The sequence below is a fragment of the Salmo trutta genome, chromosome 1, assembly GCF_901001165.1.
Source record: "Salmo trutta chromosome 1, fSalTru1.1, whole genome shotgun sequence".
In the NCBI taxonomy this organism is placed as follows: Eukaryota; Metazoa; Chordata; class Actinopteri; order Salmoniformes; family Salmonidae; genus Salmo; species Salmo trutta.
The window spans coordinates 16,695,615-16,714,400 of NC_042957.1; the positions used below are offsets into that span (position 1 = coordinate 16,695,615).

The window sequence follows — 18,786 nt, forward strand, 5'->3', positions numbered from 1 at the left end:
CCCCAGGGTAGTGATTGGGGACATTGCCCTGTGTAGGGTGCCGTCTTTCGGACAGGACATTAAACGGGTGTCCTGACTGTCTGTGGTCACTAAAGATCCCATGGCACTTATTGTAAGAGTAGGGGTGTTAACCCCGGTGTCCTGGCTAAATTCCCAATCTGGCCCTCATACCATCACAGTCACCTAATCATCCCCAGTTTACAATTGGCTCATTCATCCCCCCTCCTCTCCCATGTAACTATTCCCCAAGTTGTTGCTGTAAATTAGAATGGGTTCTCAGTCAACTTACCTGGTAAAATAATGGTAAAATAAAAAATACAAAAGTTGTCCAAAGGTATAGCTAACCAGTTTTATATGAGCATACACAAAACAACATGAAAAACAGACCTACGCAGGTTTAGGACATCTTCTAGGAAATGTATTTCAGTGAACATCAAAGTTTGCATCAGCATAGTTCTTTCTGAAAATATTGTACATTTATTATTTTTGAAGCTTAAATATCGCACATTTCTTTCACAATGATACACTTTGTTCTTCTGACATTCTGATTGAAGATAAATTACATAATTTCTTTGCAAGTTTTTTTACAGAACACGTTTTATTTGTTTTATTTACATATTTGTTCTTGATATAATTCCATAAAATGGGATCTGGAAAAGGATCCATCAAACCAAAGTAAATACACTGCCTGCAATGATTTATTTTTCATGATTTCTGAAGGTCGTTGAAACACCTGCACACAGCACAACACTCTCCACTTTCACCACTATGATTGCATTCAAAAACAAAAAGGAAAAACTGGATTTGAAAAAGTTAAAACTTCAGCCGAACATCAACTCTGGACCTGCCACCTGCAAGGTTTCTTTTGCGGCGTGTTTACAGAAAAGACAGAGAGAGACAGGTGATGGGGAATGACAAACTGCAGACTTCTCGACATAACCACGATTTCTGGACACAAACAACAGAACACCACCTATGGGTGGAATGCTAACTGAAAAATCTCTGTGCGTAAATCAAATGTTGCGCAAGTCTCCAATTGACTTCAATGCATGGTTTTACTCAAAAGCATGTCTCAAGTTAGCCATATTGCAAGTTAGGACTCCATGAAGCTCCGGCCTACTCTCCAATATATGGTGAAGTTCAGAGCAGGGGAAGTCACGTTATTTTGACTTTGGAGAGGCAGGAGCGTTGTGGTTATAATTGTAGTCAATGATTGTTGTTCTAATGTCCAATCCTTGAATGGAGAGTGGTCATGTTGTCTTGATTTTATAGTATAGTGGTTGTAATGTCTTGAGCATCACGTTGTGCTTGTTTCAATGTCCTATTACCTTGAACATCACGTTGTGCTTGTTTCAATGTCCTATTACCTTGAACATGGAGTTGTACTATTGTGATGATATCTGATTCCTTACATATTCCTCTTGACCAGGAAGATTTGTGGTATAGTGGCTGTTTAAATGTCCAGTTCCTTACATGTTCTTGTACATGGATCGGTCGCAGGGCAGCTGAGACTGAGTGGCAGCGGTCAGTTTAAGGTGGAAGTGGTAGACGGACAGCGTGATGACGATGATGAGGCCCAGGATGAAGCTCAGGATCAGAGGAAGAGTCTCCTCGAGCTGTTCCCTCTGGTCCGTGATGCACTTATAGGCTGCAGGTAGACACACACACAACACATTCATGTGTGAATAGATTAGAACTGTGTGTGTGTGTGTGTGTGTGTGTGTGTGTGTGTGTGTGTGTGTGTGTGTGTGTGTGTGTGTGTGTGTGTGTGTGTGTGTGTGTGTGTGTGTGTGTGTGTGTGTGTGTGTGTGTGTGTGTTTTTGTCTGTCTGTTGCGTGCCAATGCCTTGCATTAAATCAACTGTTACTGATGTGTTCATGTGTCAAATAAGCTCAAAAGAGCATTCAAACACATGCTACCTACCCCTACACACAGACACACACTCACACTCACACTCATGCACACACACAAACACACACACACAGTTCTATCCACACATGTGCAACTAAAGCTACATGACTGGCCTGCAACCCTAAACCATAAACCCTAAACCTTAACCCTAACCTTAACTGTAACTAACTGGGAAATGAAACATGGGTTTGCTGGTCAGTCACATCCCTTCATTTTACCCATCCCCACAGTGAGAAGGTTCTCCTCTATGAGAGAGGGTTAACGTGACATCACTGATTAATATCAGGTCAAAGGTCAACATTTAATAATATGAGGTCAAAATGTCCCAGAAACAGAGTCTCACTGGTCTCTAAATTAGAAAGAGTCACATTTAAGTGATCTGTATTTTTTACATTTAATGAGTTATCGTTTCCCGAATTAACTCAAGAATATATCAATATCATACCAGTCATCAATCAATTATTTTCATATAACAGTCTCATTCTGAACGTTACAAATATCTTAATCCGCAAGAACCCTAGCCTAAGTGATTTATCAGTGATACACAAATTGGCTTAACTATTTATTTACTAACTAATCACACAGAAACACACACACACGGTATAGGTTATCAATTACTAACATAATGCACATGAAAAGTCCCTAGTGGACTAACCCAATATGACGGTTTATTACACAATGGAAAGGGGTGGGGAAAGATAAAGAGCAGGAGAGACAAAGAAAGTGGACTTATTGTACATACATTTGGAAACTACGCTCACCGTAAATATGAATATTTAGCACCCTACCAACCGCTCATTCGGATTAGAAGTGAAACATATTTATGCGTAGATGTTTTTTTCTGATGTCTTTCTGGTGAAATCACTCTATCCGTCTACGGCAAGTAGTTCAATGTAAGTCTCTGGTTGTCCACCAGAGGTCACAATGTCCTTAGTTGTAGGCTTCTTTGTCGCTGAGTGTTCGTTAGAATGGATACATTAGAGGTGTACCTTGCAATGTTCACAGGGACCTGTACTTCCCTCTGTTTGTTAGACTAGATACCTCAGAGGTACCTATGATGGTGAGAGAGATTTGTTCTTCCCTCTCGTCTTGGTCAATTGTGCTAGACTACTTTACAAACCAGCTGCAGACTGGGAATGTATTGGTCTAGTCTTCAACTTATTTAAAAAAAAAAAAATTCTAAAGGGCTGGATCAGCTTAATATTGTGGAAAGATTGTTGCTTCCATCAATGTAATTGTCTGCATCATTGCCAATCCCCCATATTTTGTTTTTTGGTAAATATATCCATACACATCTTCTGTTGAATCTGACAATTAATCTTGATGGTTGTACAGTCATCTCAAATAAAACTGTGAAGGACCTTGGCGTTACTCTGGACCCTGATCTCTCTTTTGACGAACATATCAAGACTGTTTCAAGGACAGCTTTTTTCCATCTACGTAACATTGGAAAAATCAGAAATGTTCTGTCCAAACGTGATGCAGAAAAATGTATCCATGCTTTTGTCACTTCTAGGTTAGACTACTGCAATGCTCTACTTTCCGGCTACCCGGGTAAAGCACTAAATAAACTTCAGTTAGTGCTAAATACGGCTGCTAGAATCCTGACTAGAACCAAAAATGTGATCATATTACTCTAGTGCTAGCCTCCCTACACTGGCTTCCTGTTAAGGCAAAGGCTGATTTCAAGGTTTTACTGCTAACCTACAAAGCATTACATGGGCTTGCTCCTACCCATCTTTCCGATTTGGTCCTGCCGTACATACCTACACGTACGCTACGATCACAAGACGCAGGCCTCCTAATTGTCCCTAGAATTTCTAAGCAAACAGTTGGAGGCAGGGCTTTCTCCTATAGAGCTCCATTTTTATGGAATGGTCTGCCTACCCATGTGAGAGACGCAGACTCGGTCTCAACCTTTAAGTCTTTATTGAAGACTCATCTCTTCAGTAGGTCCTATGATTGAGTATAGTCTGGCCCAGGAGTGTGAAGGTGAACAGAAAGGCACTGGAGCAACGAACCGCCCTTGCTGTCTCTGCCTGGCCGGTTCCCCTCTCTCCACTGGGATTCTCTGCCTCTAACCCTCTTACAGGGACTGAGTCACTGGCCTACTGGTACTCTTCCATGCTGTCCCTAGGAGGGGTGCGTCACTTGAGTGGGTTGAGTCACTGACGTGGTCTTCCTGTCTGGGTTGGCGCCCCCCCTTGGGTTGTGCCGTGGCCGAGATCTTTGTGGGCTATACTCGGCCTTGTCTCAGGATGGTAAGTTGGTGGTTGAAGATATCCCTCTAGTGGTGTGGGGGCTGTGCTTTGGCAAAGTGGGTGGGGTTATATCCTGCCTGTTTGGCCCTGTCCGGGAGTATCATCAGATGGGGCCAGAGTGTCTCCTGACCCCTCCGGTCTCAGCCTCCAGTATTTATGCTGCAGTAGTTTATGTGTCTGGGGGCTAGGGTTAGTCTGTTATATCTGGAGTACTTCTCCTGCCTTATCCAGTGTCCTGTGTGAATTTAAGTATGCTCTCTCTAATTCTCTCTTTCTCTCTCTCGGAGGACCTAAGCCCTAGGACCATGCCTCAGGACTACCTGGCATGATGACTCCTTGCTGTCCCCAGTCCACCTGGCCAAGCTGCTGGTCCGGTTTCAACTGTTCTGCCTGCGGCTATGGAACCCTGACCTGTTCACCGGACGTACAACCTGTCCCAGACCTGCTGTTTTCAACTCTCTAGAGACAGCAGGAGCGGTAGAGATACTCTCAATGATCGGCTATGAAAAGCCAACTCACATTTACTCCTGAGGTGCTGACCTGTTGCACCCTCGACAACTACTGTGATTATTATTATTTGGCCATGCTGGTCATTTATGAACATTTGAACATCTTGGCCATGTTCTGTTATAATCTCCACCCGGCACAGCCAGAAGAGGACTGGCCACCCCTCATAGCCTGGTTCATGTAGGTTTCTTCCTAGGTTTTGGCCTTTCTAGGGAGTTTTTCCTAGCCACCGTGCTTCTACACCTGCATTGCTTGCTGTTTGGGGTTTTAGGCTGGGTTTCTGTACAGCACTTTGAGATATCAGCTGATGTAAGAAGGGCTATATAAATACATTTGATCTGATTTGACATACGCATATATACACATACATATATAGACATAAATACTTTTTTTAGAATATAACTGTATTATTCCCTGCAAACCCTACCACCCTTCCCCCAATTGGAGTCAACTAATAAACAATAACACTTAGGCTTCTACTTCTTCAACTTATTTAATTGTCAAGAGTTTCAGAGGGTCTTACCCTTTTCTGGTCTTGTAGTTTTAACCATTTCGTGACGTCCGGCTTACACCGTCCACCTGCTTGGTCTAATATGTTAATTCTTCAGCGAGTCCTTTTATTAAGCCCTCTGGTCGGAAAGGTGGTTCCATCATGTTGACACAATGTCTGTGCTCACATGGGCGTGGTTACTGACTTGGCCCAGGTTTATATGAAAAGCCATTATCTCATTTAGAAGGCTAAAATCATATTTCTATCTTTTCAAAAGTATTCTTATACTTAATCATTTATTTCATACAACATTTAGATGCAAACCTGATCACTAGGACGTGTACACTTTCAGAGTTACAGTTATCTTGTAATACAGTCTTTCTGATAATTTTTATGATATCACAAAATAGACATTAATTTTCCATGTTATATCTGTCATAATTCCCAACATTTGGATATTGAAATATATTGCCCCAATGTTCATTGTTTGAAGTTTTGGCAAAGTCTCTCTCAGTTGTAACAAAATTATTTTTAACTTCTCCGTACTTCAGTGCAAGAGAGAGAAAGTTTACAACCGGTGTTAAGTCATAAAACCGTCCCAACTTCCCCTCGGGGGGTTTGAGCTATCTGTCCTGCCATGTGCCAAGCTGATCTGGCGCCTCTGATCCTCACCCAGGAGAGAGAGTCATGACAGAACTATAGAACTAAAGTCTGCATTGAGGACATGGATATAACTACAGCAATATGACCTCTCTAATGACCTCTCTCGCTTTCTCCTCTACTCTCTTTCCTCTCTCTCATCCTCCCTCCCTCCCTCTCTGCAGCTCTGCTCTTCAATCTGCAGTAACATCCCCCAGCCCCCAGAGAGAGAGAAGGGTGAGGGAGAGGGAGATGAAGGGAGCGGGGAGAGTGCAGTTTGTAGGGGTTGTGAGAACTCCTCCAATACTACTTTACGGCAAACTGTCATCACCATCATCACTAGTGTCAGATCTCTCCTCAAGATGACAAACTTTTTGATACTGGGCTATACATTTGACCTGTGTGAAACATTTGCAAATTGAGGGGAGACTACTGTAGGTTATTGTTCTATTTGTATCATCACTGAACATGGCTGTATGACATAAGGGTTAGAGTCTGTACCTTCACTGAACATGGCTGTATGACATAAGGGTTAGAGTCTGTACCTTCACTGAACATGGCTGTATGACGTTAGGGTTAGAGTCTGTACCTTCACTGAACATGGCTGTATGACGTTAGGGTTAGAGTCTGTACCTTCACTGAACATGGCTGTATGAGGTTAAGGTTAGAGTCTGTACCTTCACTGAACATGGCTGTATGACATTAGGGTTAGAGTCTGTACCTTCACTGAACATGGCTGTATGACATTAGGGTTAGATTCTGTACTTTCACTGAACATGGCTGTATGAGGTTAAGGTTAGAGTCTGTACCTTCACTGAACATGGCTGTATGACATTAGGGTTAGATTCTGTACCTTCACTGAATGTGAAATCTGAGTTGATGTCGAAGGGCTGGATCTGGACATCACTTATGGCAACAGTCACTCCCTTCTGGTGGTCACTGGAGATGAGGGTGAGTGTCTGCTTAGCCTCGCAGACATATGAGCGGCCAGCAGGGGTCTCTAACGCTGACAAATGGTGGGTGCTGGCTGTGTGCTTCCCAGCTGTATGGAGAGAAGGAATAGGAGGATACAGTTCATGAGGAGACATATTATATGAGTAGGTAGGTACAAACAGAAAATGCACGCATGCACACACAAGCATGCATTTCATACAGAGAAACACAAAAGCACAACTTTAGAAGTTGGTAAAAGAAATGTGTAGGCCTATAGGCTACACAATATCGAAATAAGTCTATGTAGCCTATTCAGCAAATATTTATGAAAGATTTAGGAATAAGTATTGAAATATTAAAACCTCTTAAGTATAAGACCTCTATGTACAAGGGTATAGGATACAAGCACATAAAACGGCCACTGTGATAGACACACACCAACAGCGTGTACAGAACAAAAGGCGACCTACAGTATAATCAAAACGTGCTTTGATGAAAATCCATGAAAATCCAGCAAAAAATGTAATGTTTGCTTTCAATAACTCCGTTTTCAACTTTACTCCAGCCTGTCCCATCATGAGTTTTAAAATGTGGATTAATATTGAATCCAAATCGGCGCGGTCGGGGTAGACTACGTGTCACGGTTGTCATAGGATGAAGGAGCGGACCAAAGCGCAGCGTGTGTATCGTTCCACATTTTTTCTTTATTAAACTGTGAAACTATGCAATACATACAAATAAACTGAATGAACAAAAACAACAAACCATGATGAAGCATTACAACATACTGTAACGCCCTGGCCATAGAGAGGGGATTTTGTTCTTTATTTTGGTTAGGCCAGGGTGTTACATTGGGTGGGCGTTCTATGTTCCTTTTTCTATATTTTTGTATTTCTTTGTTTTGGGCCGTGTGTGGCTCCCAATCAGGCACAGCTGAAGCTCGTTGTTGCTGATTGGGAGTCATACATAAGGAGCATGTTTTTCCTTTGGGTTTTGTGGGTAATTGTTTCTGTTAGTGTTTGCACCTGACAGGACTGTTTTGGCTGTCAGTTTTTTGTTTTTGTTTTTTGTATAGTGTTCACGTTGTTCTATTAAAATTCTAATGAAGAACACATCCTCTGCTGCACCTTGGTCTACTTCCACAGACAGCCGTTACACATACACTTACTCAAAATCAATCTCCCACAAACCCAGGTGGGAAAAACATCGACTTAAGTATGATCTCCAATTAGAGACAACGATGACCAGCTGCCACTAATTGGAGATCATCCCAAACAATGCCTAACATAGAAATACAAAACTAGAACACAAAATAGAAAATCTAAACTAGAAAAAAACCCTGTCACGCCCTGACCTATTCTACCATAGAAAATAACAGCTTTCTATGGTCAGGACGTGACACTACGTGAATGTAGCCTATATTAGTGATTTTTTTTATGCTTCTCAATAAGTCATGACGGCTATTAAATCAATGAGTTTATAATAGATCTAATAGAAATGGCTGAAATAAATCAGAAGTGACCAAAGAAATATTAAGATGGAACATAATAATAATGTTTTGTAGAAAAAAAATACAAATTACATTTGGAAATATCCAAAGACCCATGTGAATTGTCTTTCTTAATTGTATCAGTTTAGTATAAATGTTAAATAATTTTTCAATGAAACCATATCGCAAAACAAACACAGAAATTGCTGAGTGGGTTACAATTGCTACTCACGGTTGTATGAGTTGAGGAAATGCGTTTTCTCCGAGGTGTCATAAACGAACTGCACCTTGCTAATCTTCCACACATCATGTCTCTTGCCACTGGTTTCCTGCAACATACACACACACACACACACACACACACACACACACACACACACACACACACACACACACACACACACACACACACACACACACACACACACACACAGACACAGACACACACACACACACAGTCATTCCCTGCTTTCCAATATTTGTTTTTTTACCATATCGTCACCAGCAGCAGAACATTATGCCTGGCTGTTATGTGTAGGCGATGTTACCCAAACAGATTTTTACAAGAATTCCACAGGGGGTGAACGCACTTAATGATTTTGGGTAATTGTAAATCGCCTCCGCTTGCCCACTGACTATTTCATACAAGGGGACAAACCTTGACGAAGTAGATGCGGAGTGTGTAGGCGTTATCATTCCACGAGATGTGTATATGGGCGTCCTGGCTCCCGCATTTGCCCTCTATGTCTGCCCCGCGAGGCAGAGACAGATACGCATTCTCCGTGATAAGCTACAAAGAACAGAACAGATCATTCAGTAGTGTATGATTCCTTGTGTTGATCAGACACTTGTTTTATTCTCAGTAGATTACTCTTCTATGAATTGTTTCACACTGGTACACTGTTGCTACAGCCCAGCACAGTGTTTCCAAAAGATCTGCACATCATTTTACGCACAGTCCACAGTGCGTAATACCGTGGCATGGCTGTCCGTGTGTCTGAATGAAAGAAAATTGTTACATACAGAAATGGGACAGTGTGTCACTGTCAGTTCAAGTTGATAGACAGACGAAGTCTGACAGGTTCTGTCCACCTACACATTCCCATAAGTAGGCTAGGTCCGGAGGGTAAAGTGTCTCAAAATGTAGGGCTATTCTAACTTTATTATCTACCCAATTGTATATGCAATCTTGACTTGAACAGTGTACATTCAAAGTAAAAGTAACATTCTACAAATATGCTGAGCCATCAAATATCGGAGTCATGTCTTACATCTATCCCGTTGAGCGCGAGGACATCGAAGGGGACCATGAAGCGGACAGCGAACTCGACCATGAGGCATGTGGTTCCGTTCTCTCGTACCACGAATATGTCTTTATCCGGGTTGGTGGACAGACCGGAGAGGTTCTCTCCGTCCTGCTCCGCCGTGACCGTAAACCGGACCAGGATCGCTGAACACAGGGAGATATAGAGTCACAGCAGTGTAGAGTACAGTGGGAATAAAGTGTCAAATCAATAACAGTTTATATGTTTTCTAGCGCCAACTATATTCCAATGAATATGCTTAAAAACCTCTACATGATTGGTGGGTCCCCTGCGGGACGGTTGAGCTAACGTAGGCTAATGCGATTAGCATGAGGTTGTAAGTAACAAGAATATTTCCCAGGACATGGACATATCTGATATTGGCAGAAAGATTACATTCTTGTTAAGGATCGGACCCGTTTTTTCAATTTTCGCCTCAAATGACATACCCAAATCTAACTGCCTGTAGCTCAGGACCTGAAGCAAGGATATGCATATTCTTGATACCATTTGAAAGGAAACACTTTGAAGTTTGTGGAAATGTGAAATGAATGTAGGATAGTATAACACATTAGATCTGGTAAAAGATAAGACAAAGAGAAAAAAAACATGTTTCAAAAAAAAACATTTGTACCATCATCTTTGAAATGCAAGAGAAAGGCCATAATGTATTATTCCAGCCCAGGCGCAATTTAGATTTTGGCCACTAATGGCAGCAAAGTTTTAGACTCATCAAATGAACCATTGTATTCCTGTTCAATATGTTGTATCAAGACTGCCCAAATGTGCCTAATTGGTTTATCAATAACTTTTTAAGTTCATAACTGTGCACTCTCCTCAAACAATAGCATGGTATTCTTTCACTGTAATAGCTACTGTAAATTGGACAGTGCAGTTAGACTAAGAGGTTTTAATTAAAACATGTGAGATCAGCAGATGGAACAGAATAAAATAGAATCTGTAGAAAATAGAATAAGGAACTACTTAATTTTCAGTCAATGATGGTTGGAAAAATCTGTTTTACTGTCAATGACGTTGCAGACTGAATAATCAGTGCATGATCAGCAAAACCAGGGTGCCCAAAGACTCAAAGATTAGACTCAAAGATTACACTCAAAGGGACTTATCTTCTCTCAAAAGATTAGACTCAAAGGGACTTATCTTCTCCCAAAAGACAACGGGCAGATCATTTAGCGAATCTTCTCTTGAGTATATTTGCCCACTCAGATGTAAAACAATACACAGCTACATGACACGGTTGTAAGATACCTCTTCGATCTCAAGTGAGTGAGTTACTCGTCCCCTGCACGCCTTAGCGACATGGGCAGCTCATAGGGACGCCCATACCAGTGAGTCTAATGCTCTAATAATGCCAGGCACTTGACTATTTTTCTCATAAAGCGCTTTTCACCGCACTGACGTCAAAACAGGTGGTTGTGCTGCTACGCACAAACTCAACAGGAATTTGTCTCTCTATCTGTCTCTCTCTCTCACACACACACACACAGATGCGCGCGCACACACACACACACACACACACACACACACACACACACACACACACAAAGACAGACACGCAGGCTGCAGTGTGCAGTCACGACCGAAATACCGTATGCAACACACACAAAGACAGAGAGACAGGCAGGTTGCAGCGTGCAGTCACGACCGAAATATCGTATGCCACACACATGCACACACACACACACACACACACACACACACACACACACACACACACACACACACACACACACACACACACACACACAGCTTACCGAACAAACACAGTAGAACTCCGGCGCTGTCCAAGGTGCTGAATCTGAGCTGCTCCATTGCACTGCTGAAATGGCTAAATGGCTGGTAGCCTTGTAGTGAACCCGCGAAGAGAGAGCGAGAGAGAGAAAGAGAAAAGAGAGCGGGGGAGAGAAAGAAAGAGAGAGAGGAGGGATACCGCTGCTCAGTGTCTCGTAGTCACGATCATCGCGAATGCAGCAAATCTCCTGGTGAATGTGAGAGTTAGCACCTGGTTTGCTGCGTATTAAAATGTCACGGTTGTTTCGTTAACTGCTATCTGAACGCATTGTACAGCTTAAAGACTCTCTCCTCTCTCTAAATTCAGACGATGGGAGAGCTTTTGGTGAGCGTCACCGGCGGCGAAGCAGAGTTTCCCCTGCACATACTAAGACAGACAGCGAGCCGGAAACGACGCTCTGCGTGACTCAGGCGATTCGCTGGGGGAAGAATTTAAGTTTCTCTCCCGAAGTTAGTTTCCTTCAAGAAGCTTCGCAGCAGCAACTACAGCTAGTCAGTCCCGCAATGCTGCTGTATCCATCTCTGTGATTGCAGCTGAGGTGTGTGCTACCCCCTCCTCTCTGCTTCTGGGCAGGTTGCAGTTGCTGTGGCGTGTGTGTGCGTGGATTGCAGTCTGGCGACGTGCTCTCCCCCACACACAACGGAGTGTGAACTCAATCTTGAGAACACCGGGCAGTGCGTGTGTGCGAGTGTCCGCTCTCTCTCACACCTTTGTTATAGACATTGCGCATACTACAGCTTAAATACACAGTCTTGACTTTTGTGTGTCTATGATTCTAATGATTTTAAACGTTAATAAACACACGACACGAATGAATATGTGTGATGTTGTATCTCTTGTAATTTGGTAATAGCGGACATTGCCAGTGTATGCCAAGCACTCAGAAAATAATAGCTGATCGAGTGAAAACTGCCTGTCAACCGTTTCAGCTCTGACACCTCTATACTCATGTCACCTCTACCGCCCCCCCCCCTTCACATTGCTTCCACAAACATAGGCAATAAATAATACATGAAAGAACTATAACGCGCTGTAAATGTGAAAGCTTTCTCAGTAGACTTTACAGAATGACCCAGTATTCTAACGTCAAGGTTATGTGAAGGTTTCATAACTTACCAAGAAGCTTGACATTGAGGAAACACACACACACTTTCCTCCTCCAAAGAACACAAACACTTACCATTTAGAAATACCAACGATGATTTATTCATTAATATTAATATTTCACAATTCAAGAATATAACTGAAATAGAAATGTAATCCATGAAAACTATTTAAAGAAATGACATGTATAGTATTGATATTTCACAACCGATATGAATAGCTATGAAAGTGATGGCGTTTGTTATTCAAAGTAAATGTACATAATCTTTACAGTAGCACAGGAATCCTATTTGTGCTGCTTGAGGCCTTCCGGTGGATATGCCTTTGCGTTTGTCCCGCCCCTTCCCAACACTATACAAGAGGGCTCCTGAATAGCTGCAGTGTGTACAGGTATTTGCTCCAGCCCAAGGCAGAACTAACACACCTGATTCAACTCATCTCCTATAGTCCTCAATCTAGAATCACAATTAGGCAAGTTTAATCAAGTGTGTTAGTAGTGCTGGAATAAAATAAGTGGGGGGGAAAGCCTGCACACACTGCAGCTCTCCAAAAGGACATTTGGCTATTACGCATGATCCTCAGAGAAATACTGTTTAAGAAGAATGGGCCGTTTTAAAATTGAAGTCAAACTCGCATTTCACTGCACTGATACTGTCTATGCTGGGCTTGCTACCCACCTGCGGGTGTCTCGTGCTCAGCGGGAATGTCTCTGAACGCGGCATTCCTCGCGGTGAACCTGAGGCGGGATCTCCTCCACACGCGCCTTCCTGCGCCTCCTTCCCGCTCTGTTTAAACGCGGGGAATGTAAACCTCCGAAACAGTTTGTTGCCCAATACCGTGAACGTCGTTGAGGAGCTGGTAACAGGTGGTGTAAAATCGGGAAATTCGGTGTTGGCTGTCGGTGAAACGTTTCTCCACATAGTTTTGGTTTTGTGTAATGGCATTTTCGAACGGTCAGGAGGTGCAGGACTGAGGATGCTTGTGGGCAAACTGCACCTTTTCTGGTAGTAGCTGTCGTCAAATCTCCTCACACTAAAGTCAGGTCCTGTTTTCAGTTTGTCATTATCCCATTCGTCTTTGCCTTTGTTGCCGGGGATAGGAGTTAGTAGGAAACCAAGACGAGAGGACGAAGAGGCTATTGGCGCAGATATTGACACGCAGCTTTTGGTGGTTTTGAGGTTGTTTTTGGCCGGCCGGGGCGAATAGAGAACCGACATGTGATTGAGATGCTCAGATCCTCTGGTAAGAGGAGGCAGGTGATTGTCAGAGCTGGTGAACTTTTCCCCAGGTTTGGTGATGACACAGATTGTTTTGGGTTTCGGGCAGGTCTGGAGGTTGTTAGATCGAGGAGGGGGTTTGGGGGTGAGGACACCCGAGAAAACCAGCTCCTGTTGGAATGTGGGGATGTCAATCTCTCTCTCAAACTCCTCGATGGAATCCATTGACTGTAATCGACTCTTTAAGATCAGAGAATTTCTTCTGCGACCCGAACGCCTCAGGAGCCATGACCCGTCCACTGCTGTCAAGCTGTCGCTTTGGGGACACGCCTGGAGAACGTCTGGTGTCTTAATGGGATCCAATAACTTTCTCTCCAACTTCTCCTCATTTACGTTACAATCCGAGCTGACGTGGGACTGACCATCTTTCTGACCCCCAACGTCATTTCCACGGGTTTTCTTTGAGTTGCTGGTAAGCGCATAAAAACAGTCTGTGTGGCCGAGAAACTTTGCTACCTCCACTGCCGAGTTACCAACTTTATTCTGTCGGTCTATTTGAAGCCCCAGTCTCTTGAAGGCTCTCACCAAGAACGAAATGACCGGTGAGTGACCAGCCACTGCCGCGTACATCAGCGCAGTGTTCCCCCACGAGTCAACGATCTCTGGATCTGCGTTGTTTCTAACCAAAATCTTCACCGCGTCAAGGTAACCTTTTTCACATGCGTAACTGAGCGCGGTGCGGCCGCTCTCGTCTTGACAATTGACGCTGGCGCCCCTATGGAGAAGCATCTCTATGAATTTGGACCTGGTCTGACATTCGGGTAGAAGAACAGATGAGATGAGAGGGGTCCTCGCGCCCTCCGTTTTGGAGTCGATGATTTTCCCATCCAGTGCGTCGAGAATGAACCTCGCCAAGTGGACCTTGTCGTTCGACATGGCCTCGAGGAGGATTCTGGTGCCTGTTTGGCCGCTGGACTTCTCCGGAAGTTTCAACATGATGACTTAATTGATAGAATAACGGTTTTATGTATGTTAGACACGAAGCAGTATCTGTTCAGGAGCAGGTTTGATGTAACCTCTCTCCCAACCTGATGCACACCGCAAAAAAACATACCGCCCCTCAAAGCTGTTTTATAGTCACGAAAAGCCATGGAGTTGCCAGGACAACGCTAACATCATTATCATACTTTTTCAGTTTTCTAATGGAATCACTAATAGCCTAATTGTGATAATGTGCTTCAGAGGCTGCACCGCCTGTTTGTGTCTAGGGGTCTGGGGGACTGTGAATTAATTTAGCTCTTATTGAATGTGATTATTGCAACTGGAACAGAACAGAAGCTTACAGCTCATGCCTGTCAGGGTTCATTGCAGTCGAAATTCTGTATCATATTGTACAAAAACTGATGAAACTAACACTGTAAAAGGGTGACATTTTTTGTCAGTGTCACAGTTGAAGTCTGAAGTTTACATACACTTAGGTTGGAGTCATTAAAACTCGTTTTTCAACCACTTCACACATTTCTTGTTAACAAACCATAGTTTTGGCAAGTCGGTTAGGACCTCTACTTTGTGTATGACACAAGTCATTTTTCAAACAATTGATAACAGACAGATTATTTCACTTATAATTCACTGTATCACAATTCCAGTGGGTCAGAAGTTTACATACACTAAGTTGACTGTGCCTTTAAACAGCTTGGAAAATTCCAGAAAATGATGTCATGGCTTTAGAAGCTTCTGATAGGCTAAATTACATAATGAGTGAATTGGAGGTGTACCTGTGGATGTATTTCAAGGCCTACCTCCAAGCTCAGTGCCTCTTTGCTTGACATCATGGGAAAATCAAAAGAAATCAGACAAGATTTGTTGACCTCCACAAGTCTGGTTCATCTTGGGAGGAATTTCCAAACGCCCGAACGTACCACATTCATCTGTACAAACAATAGTACGCAAGTATAAACACCATGGGACCACACAGCAGTCATACCGCTCAGGAAGGAGACGCGTTCTGTGTCCTAGAGATGAACGTACTTTGGTGCGAAAAGTGCAAATCAGTCCCAGAACAACAGCATAGGACCTTGTGAAGATGCTGGAGGAAACAGGTACAAAAGTACCTATATCTACAGTAAAACGAGTCCTATATCAACATAACCAGAAAGTCCGCTCAGCAAGGAAGAAGCCACTGTTCCAAAACCGCCATAAAAAAGCCAGACTACGGTTTGCAACTGCACATGGGGACAAAGATTGTAGTTTTTGGAGAAATGTTCTCTGGTCTGATGAAAAAAATACAACTATTTAGCCGTAATGACCATCGTTATATTTGGAGGAAAAAGGGGGACGCTTGCAAGCCGAAGAACACCATCCCAACCGTGAAGCACGGGGGTGGCAGCATCATGTTGTGGGGGTGCTTTGCTGCAGGAGGGACTGGTGCACTTCACAAAATAGATGGCATCATGAGGCAGGAAGCAACATCTCAGGACATCAGTCAGGAAGTTAAAGCTTGGTCGCAAATGGGTCTTCCAAATGGACAATGACCCCAAGCATACTTCCAAAGTTGTGGCAAAATGGCTTAAGGACAACAAAGTCAAGGTATTGGAGTGGCCCTCACAAAGCCCTGACCTCAACCCTATAGAAAATGTGTGGGCAGAACTGAAAAAGTGTGTGCGAGCAAGGAGGCTTACAAACCTGACTCAGTTACACCATCTCTGTCAGGAGGAATGGGCCAAAATCCACCCAACTTATTGTGGGAAGCTTGTGGAAGGCTACCTGAAATGTTTGACCCAAGTTAAACAATTTAAAGGCAATGCTACCAAATACTAATTGAGTGTATGTAAACTTCTGACCCACTGGGAATGTGATGAAAGTAATAAAAGCTGAAATAAATCATTCTCTCTACTATTATTCTGACATTTCACATTCTTAAAATAAAGTGGTGATCCTAACTGACCTAAGACAGGGAATTTTTACTAGGATTAAATGTCAGGAATTGTGAAAAACTGATTTTAAATGAGTTTGGCTAAGGTGTACGTAAACTTCCGACTTCATCTGTATTTCCTCATAGTTGCTGGTTGAAAATACAATCTACAAAGTACCTTCTAACAAGAAGGTTTGCATGGGCGGGAGATTCAGCTTTCCATGGTGACATCACACTGCGGTAAATAGGTTAACAGACCAATAACAAAGTGAGTTCCAAACCTCTCTGCCAATAACAACTAGTTTTCAGTTTCCCTCTCCCCACTCAGACCAATCACAGACAGTCCAACAACATTTTTGCTTGAGAAATAGTTTATTTTGCTAAAAGCTATTTTTGACAATTTTAATGGAAATCTATTATTACAGTAATAATTGTTACCCAGAAATGATTTGATATTGATATGCAGTACCAGTCAAAAGTTTGGACACACCTACTCGACTTCACAGAAAAAAACAGAATGAAATAATTCAAATAATTGAACCGACATCGGCCAATTAGTTGTTTAAAAATTATTAATTGAAATGTCAGTTAATCACAGCACCAAGGATATCACAATGATAACTACAGTACCAGTCACATGTTTGGACACGCTGTCACGTAAAGATGGGACCAAGGCGCAGCGGGAATGTGTAAACCCATCTTCTTATTTATTTAGAAGAAAACGAAACATAACACTTGAATCAAAACAACGACGAAGAAACAGTCCTGTGAGGCACACAGCTACACAATACGGAACAACTACCCACAAAAACCCATGAAGAAACACCCCTACTAAATAGGACCTTCAATTAGAGGCAACGAGAAACAGCTGCCTCCAATTGAAGGTCAAATTAAGCATAGAAATATATAAATTAGACACAGACATAGAAATAGACTAACATAGAACATTGCCCAACAAACCCTGAAACACATTAAACAAACACCCCCTGCCACGTCCTGACCAAACTACAATAACAAATAACCTCTTTACTGGTCAGGATGTGACAGTACCCCCCCCCCCAAAGGTGCAGACCCTGGATGCACCTCAAACAAAAAAACACAAAAATAAACACAAAAATAAACCCCAAAACAAAAATAATCCCAAACTAAAGGGAGGGAAGGGAGGGTGGCCAACGTCACCGACGGTTCTTGTGCTACACCCCCCCTCCCCAATCCAATCCGACTCTGCAGGCTCCGGTCTGTGGGCCGACTCTGCAGGCTCCGGACTGTGGGCCGTCTCTGCAGGCTCCGGACTGTGGGCCGTCTCTGCAGGCTCCGGACTGTGGGCTGACTCTGCAGGCTCCGGACTGTGGGCCGACTCTGCAGGCTCCGGACTGTGGGCCGTCTCTGCAGGCTCCGGACTGTGGGCCGTCTCTGCAGGCTCCGGACTGTGGGCTGACTCTGCAGGCTCCGGACTGTGGGCCGACTCTGCAGGCTCCGGACTGTGGGCCGTCTCTGCAGGTTCCGGACTGTGGGCCGTCTCTGCAGGCTCCGGACTGTGGGCCGTCTCTGCAGGCTCCGGACTGTGGGACATCGCTGGAAGCTCTAGACGAGGAACTGTCGTCGGAAGCTCTGGACGGGGTACTGTCGTTGGAAGCTCTGGACGGGGACTGCGCACTGAAGGCCTGATGCGTGGGGCTGGCTTTGGAGGCGCCAGACTATTTTCATGCACCACAGGGCTAGTGCGAGGAGCAGGAGCAGGACGTACTGGACTAGGCTGACGCACTGAAGGCCTGGTGCGCGGGGCTGGTAGTGGAGGTACCAGACTGGAGACACGCACCCCAAGGCTAGAGCGAGGAGCGGGAACAGGACGTACTGGACTGGGCTGATGCACTGGAGGCCTGGTGCGTGGTGCTGGCTTTGGAGACGCCAGACTGGAGACACGCACCTCAAGGCTAGTGCGAGGAGCAGGAACTGGATACACCGGGCCATGAACAAGCACTAGAGGTCTAGAGCGCACAGCCTGCACAACCCGTCCTGGCTGGGTGGTAACAATAGCCCTGCACGGGCGGAGTACTGACGATTCATCTTCAGTTGTAATAATTTCATAAAGCAAGAACCAATATATTTTTTTGTTTGTTTTACCATTTTACAACATTATATCACTGTTTACATTCAGAGATATTCCTGGGAGTTTCACACTGTGAAAAAGGAAACAGAGTTCT

At 43.7% G+C, this 18,786-nt stretch overlaps 1 protein-coding gene across 2 annotated transcripts; it reads right to left on the reverse strand.

Annotated features, from left to right (window-relative positions):
- Positions 1-335: 335 nt before the first annotated feature.
- On the reverse strand, positions 336-11,977 carry LOC115172669 (lysosome-associated membrane glycoprotein 5). Of its 2 annotated transcripts, XR_003871479.1 has the most exons (7): positions 11,310-11,977; positions 9,502-9,680; positions 8,889-9,020; positions 8,463-8,559; positions 6,662-6,850; positions 1,368-1,648; positions 336-1,328 (listed from the first exon to the last, which is right to left on the reverse strand). XR_003871479.1 is itself a non-coding variant. In XM_029730380.1 (6 exons), the coding sequence occupies exons 1-6, from the start codon at positions 11,365-11,367 to the stop codon at positions 1,470-1,472; spliced, it is 834 nt and encodes a 277-aa protein (XP_029586240.1). In that variant the 5' UTR covers positions 11,368-11,977; the 3' UTR covers positions 336-1,469. The 2 variants fall into 2 exon arrangements, 1 of the variants encoding a protein (XP_029586240.1); XM_029730380.1 differs by having other exon boundaries at positions 336-1,648.
- Between the last annotated feature and the right edge of the window lie 6,809 nt (positions 11,978-18,786).

What these genes read in the sequence shown, in the direction of transcription:
- LOC115172669 (XM_029730380.1), bottom strand. Translation starts at nt 11,367, where the DNA reads ATGGAGCAGCTCAGATTCAGCACCTTGGACAGCGCCGGAGTTCTACTG. An exon ending in TTTCCTCAACTCATACAACC is followed by an intron (nt 6,851 to 8,462) that starts GTGAGTAGCAAT and finishes CTCTCCATACAG; the next exon opens with CTGGGAAGCACACAGCCAGC. An exon ending in AGATTTCACATTCAGTGAAG is followed by an intron (nt 1,649 to 6,661) that starts GTACAGAATCTA and finishes GTCTACCTGCAG; the next exon opens with CCTATAAGTGCATCACGGAC.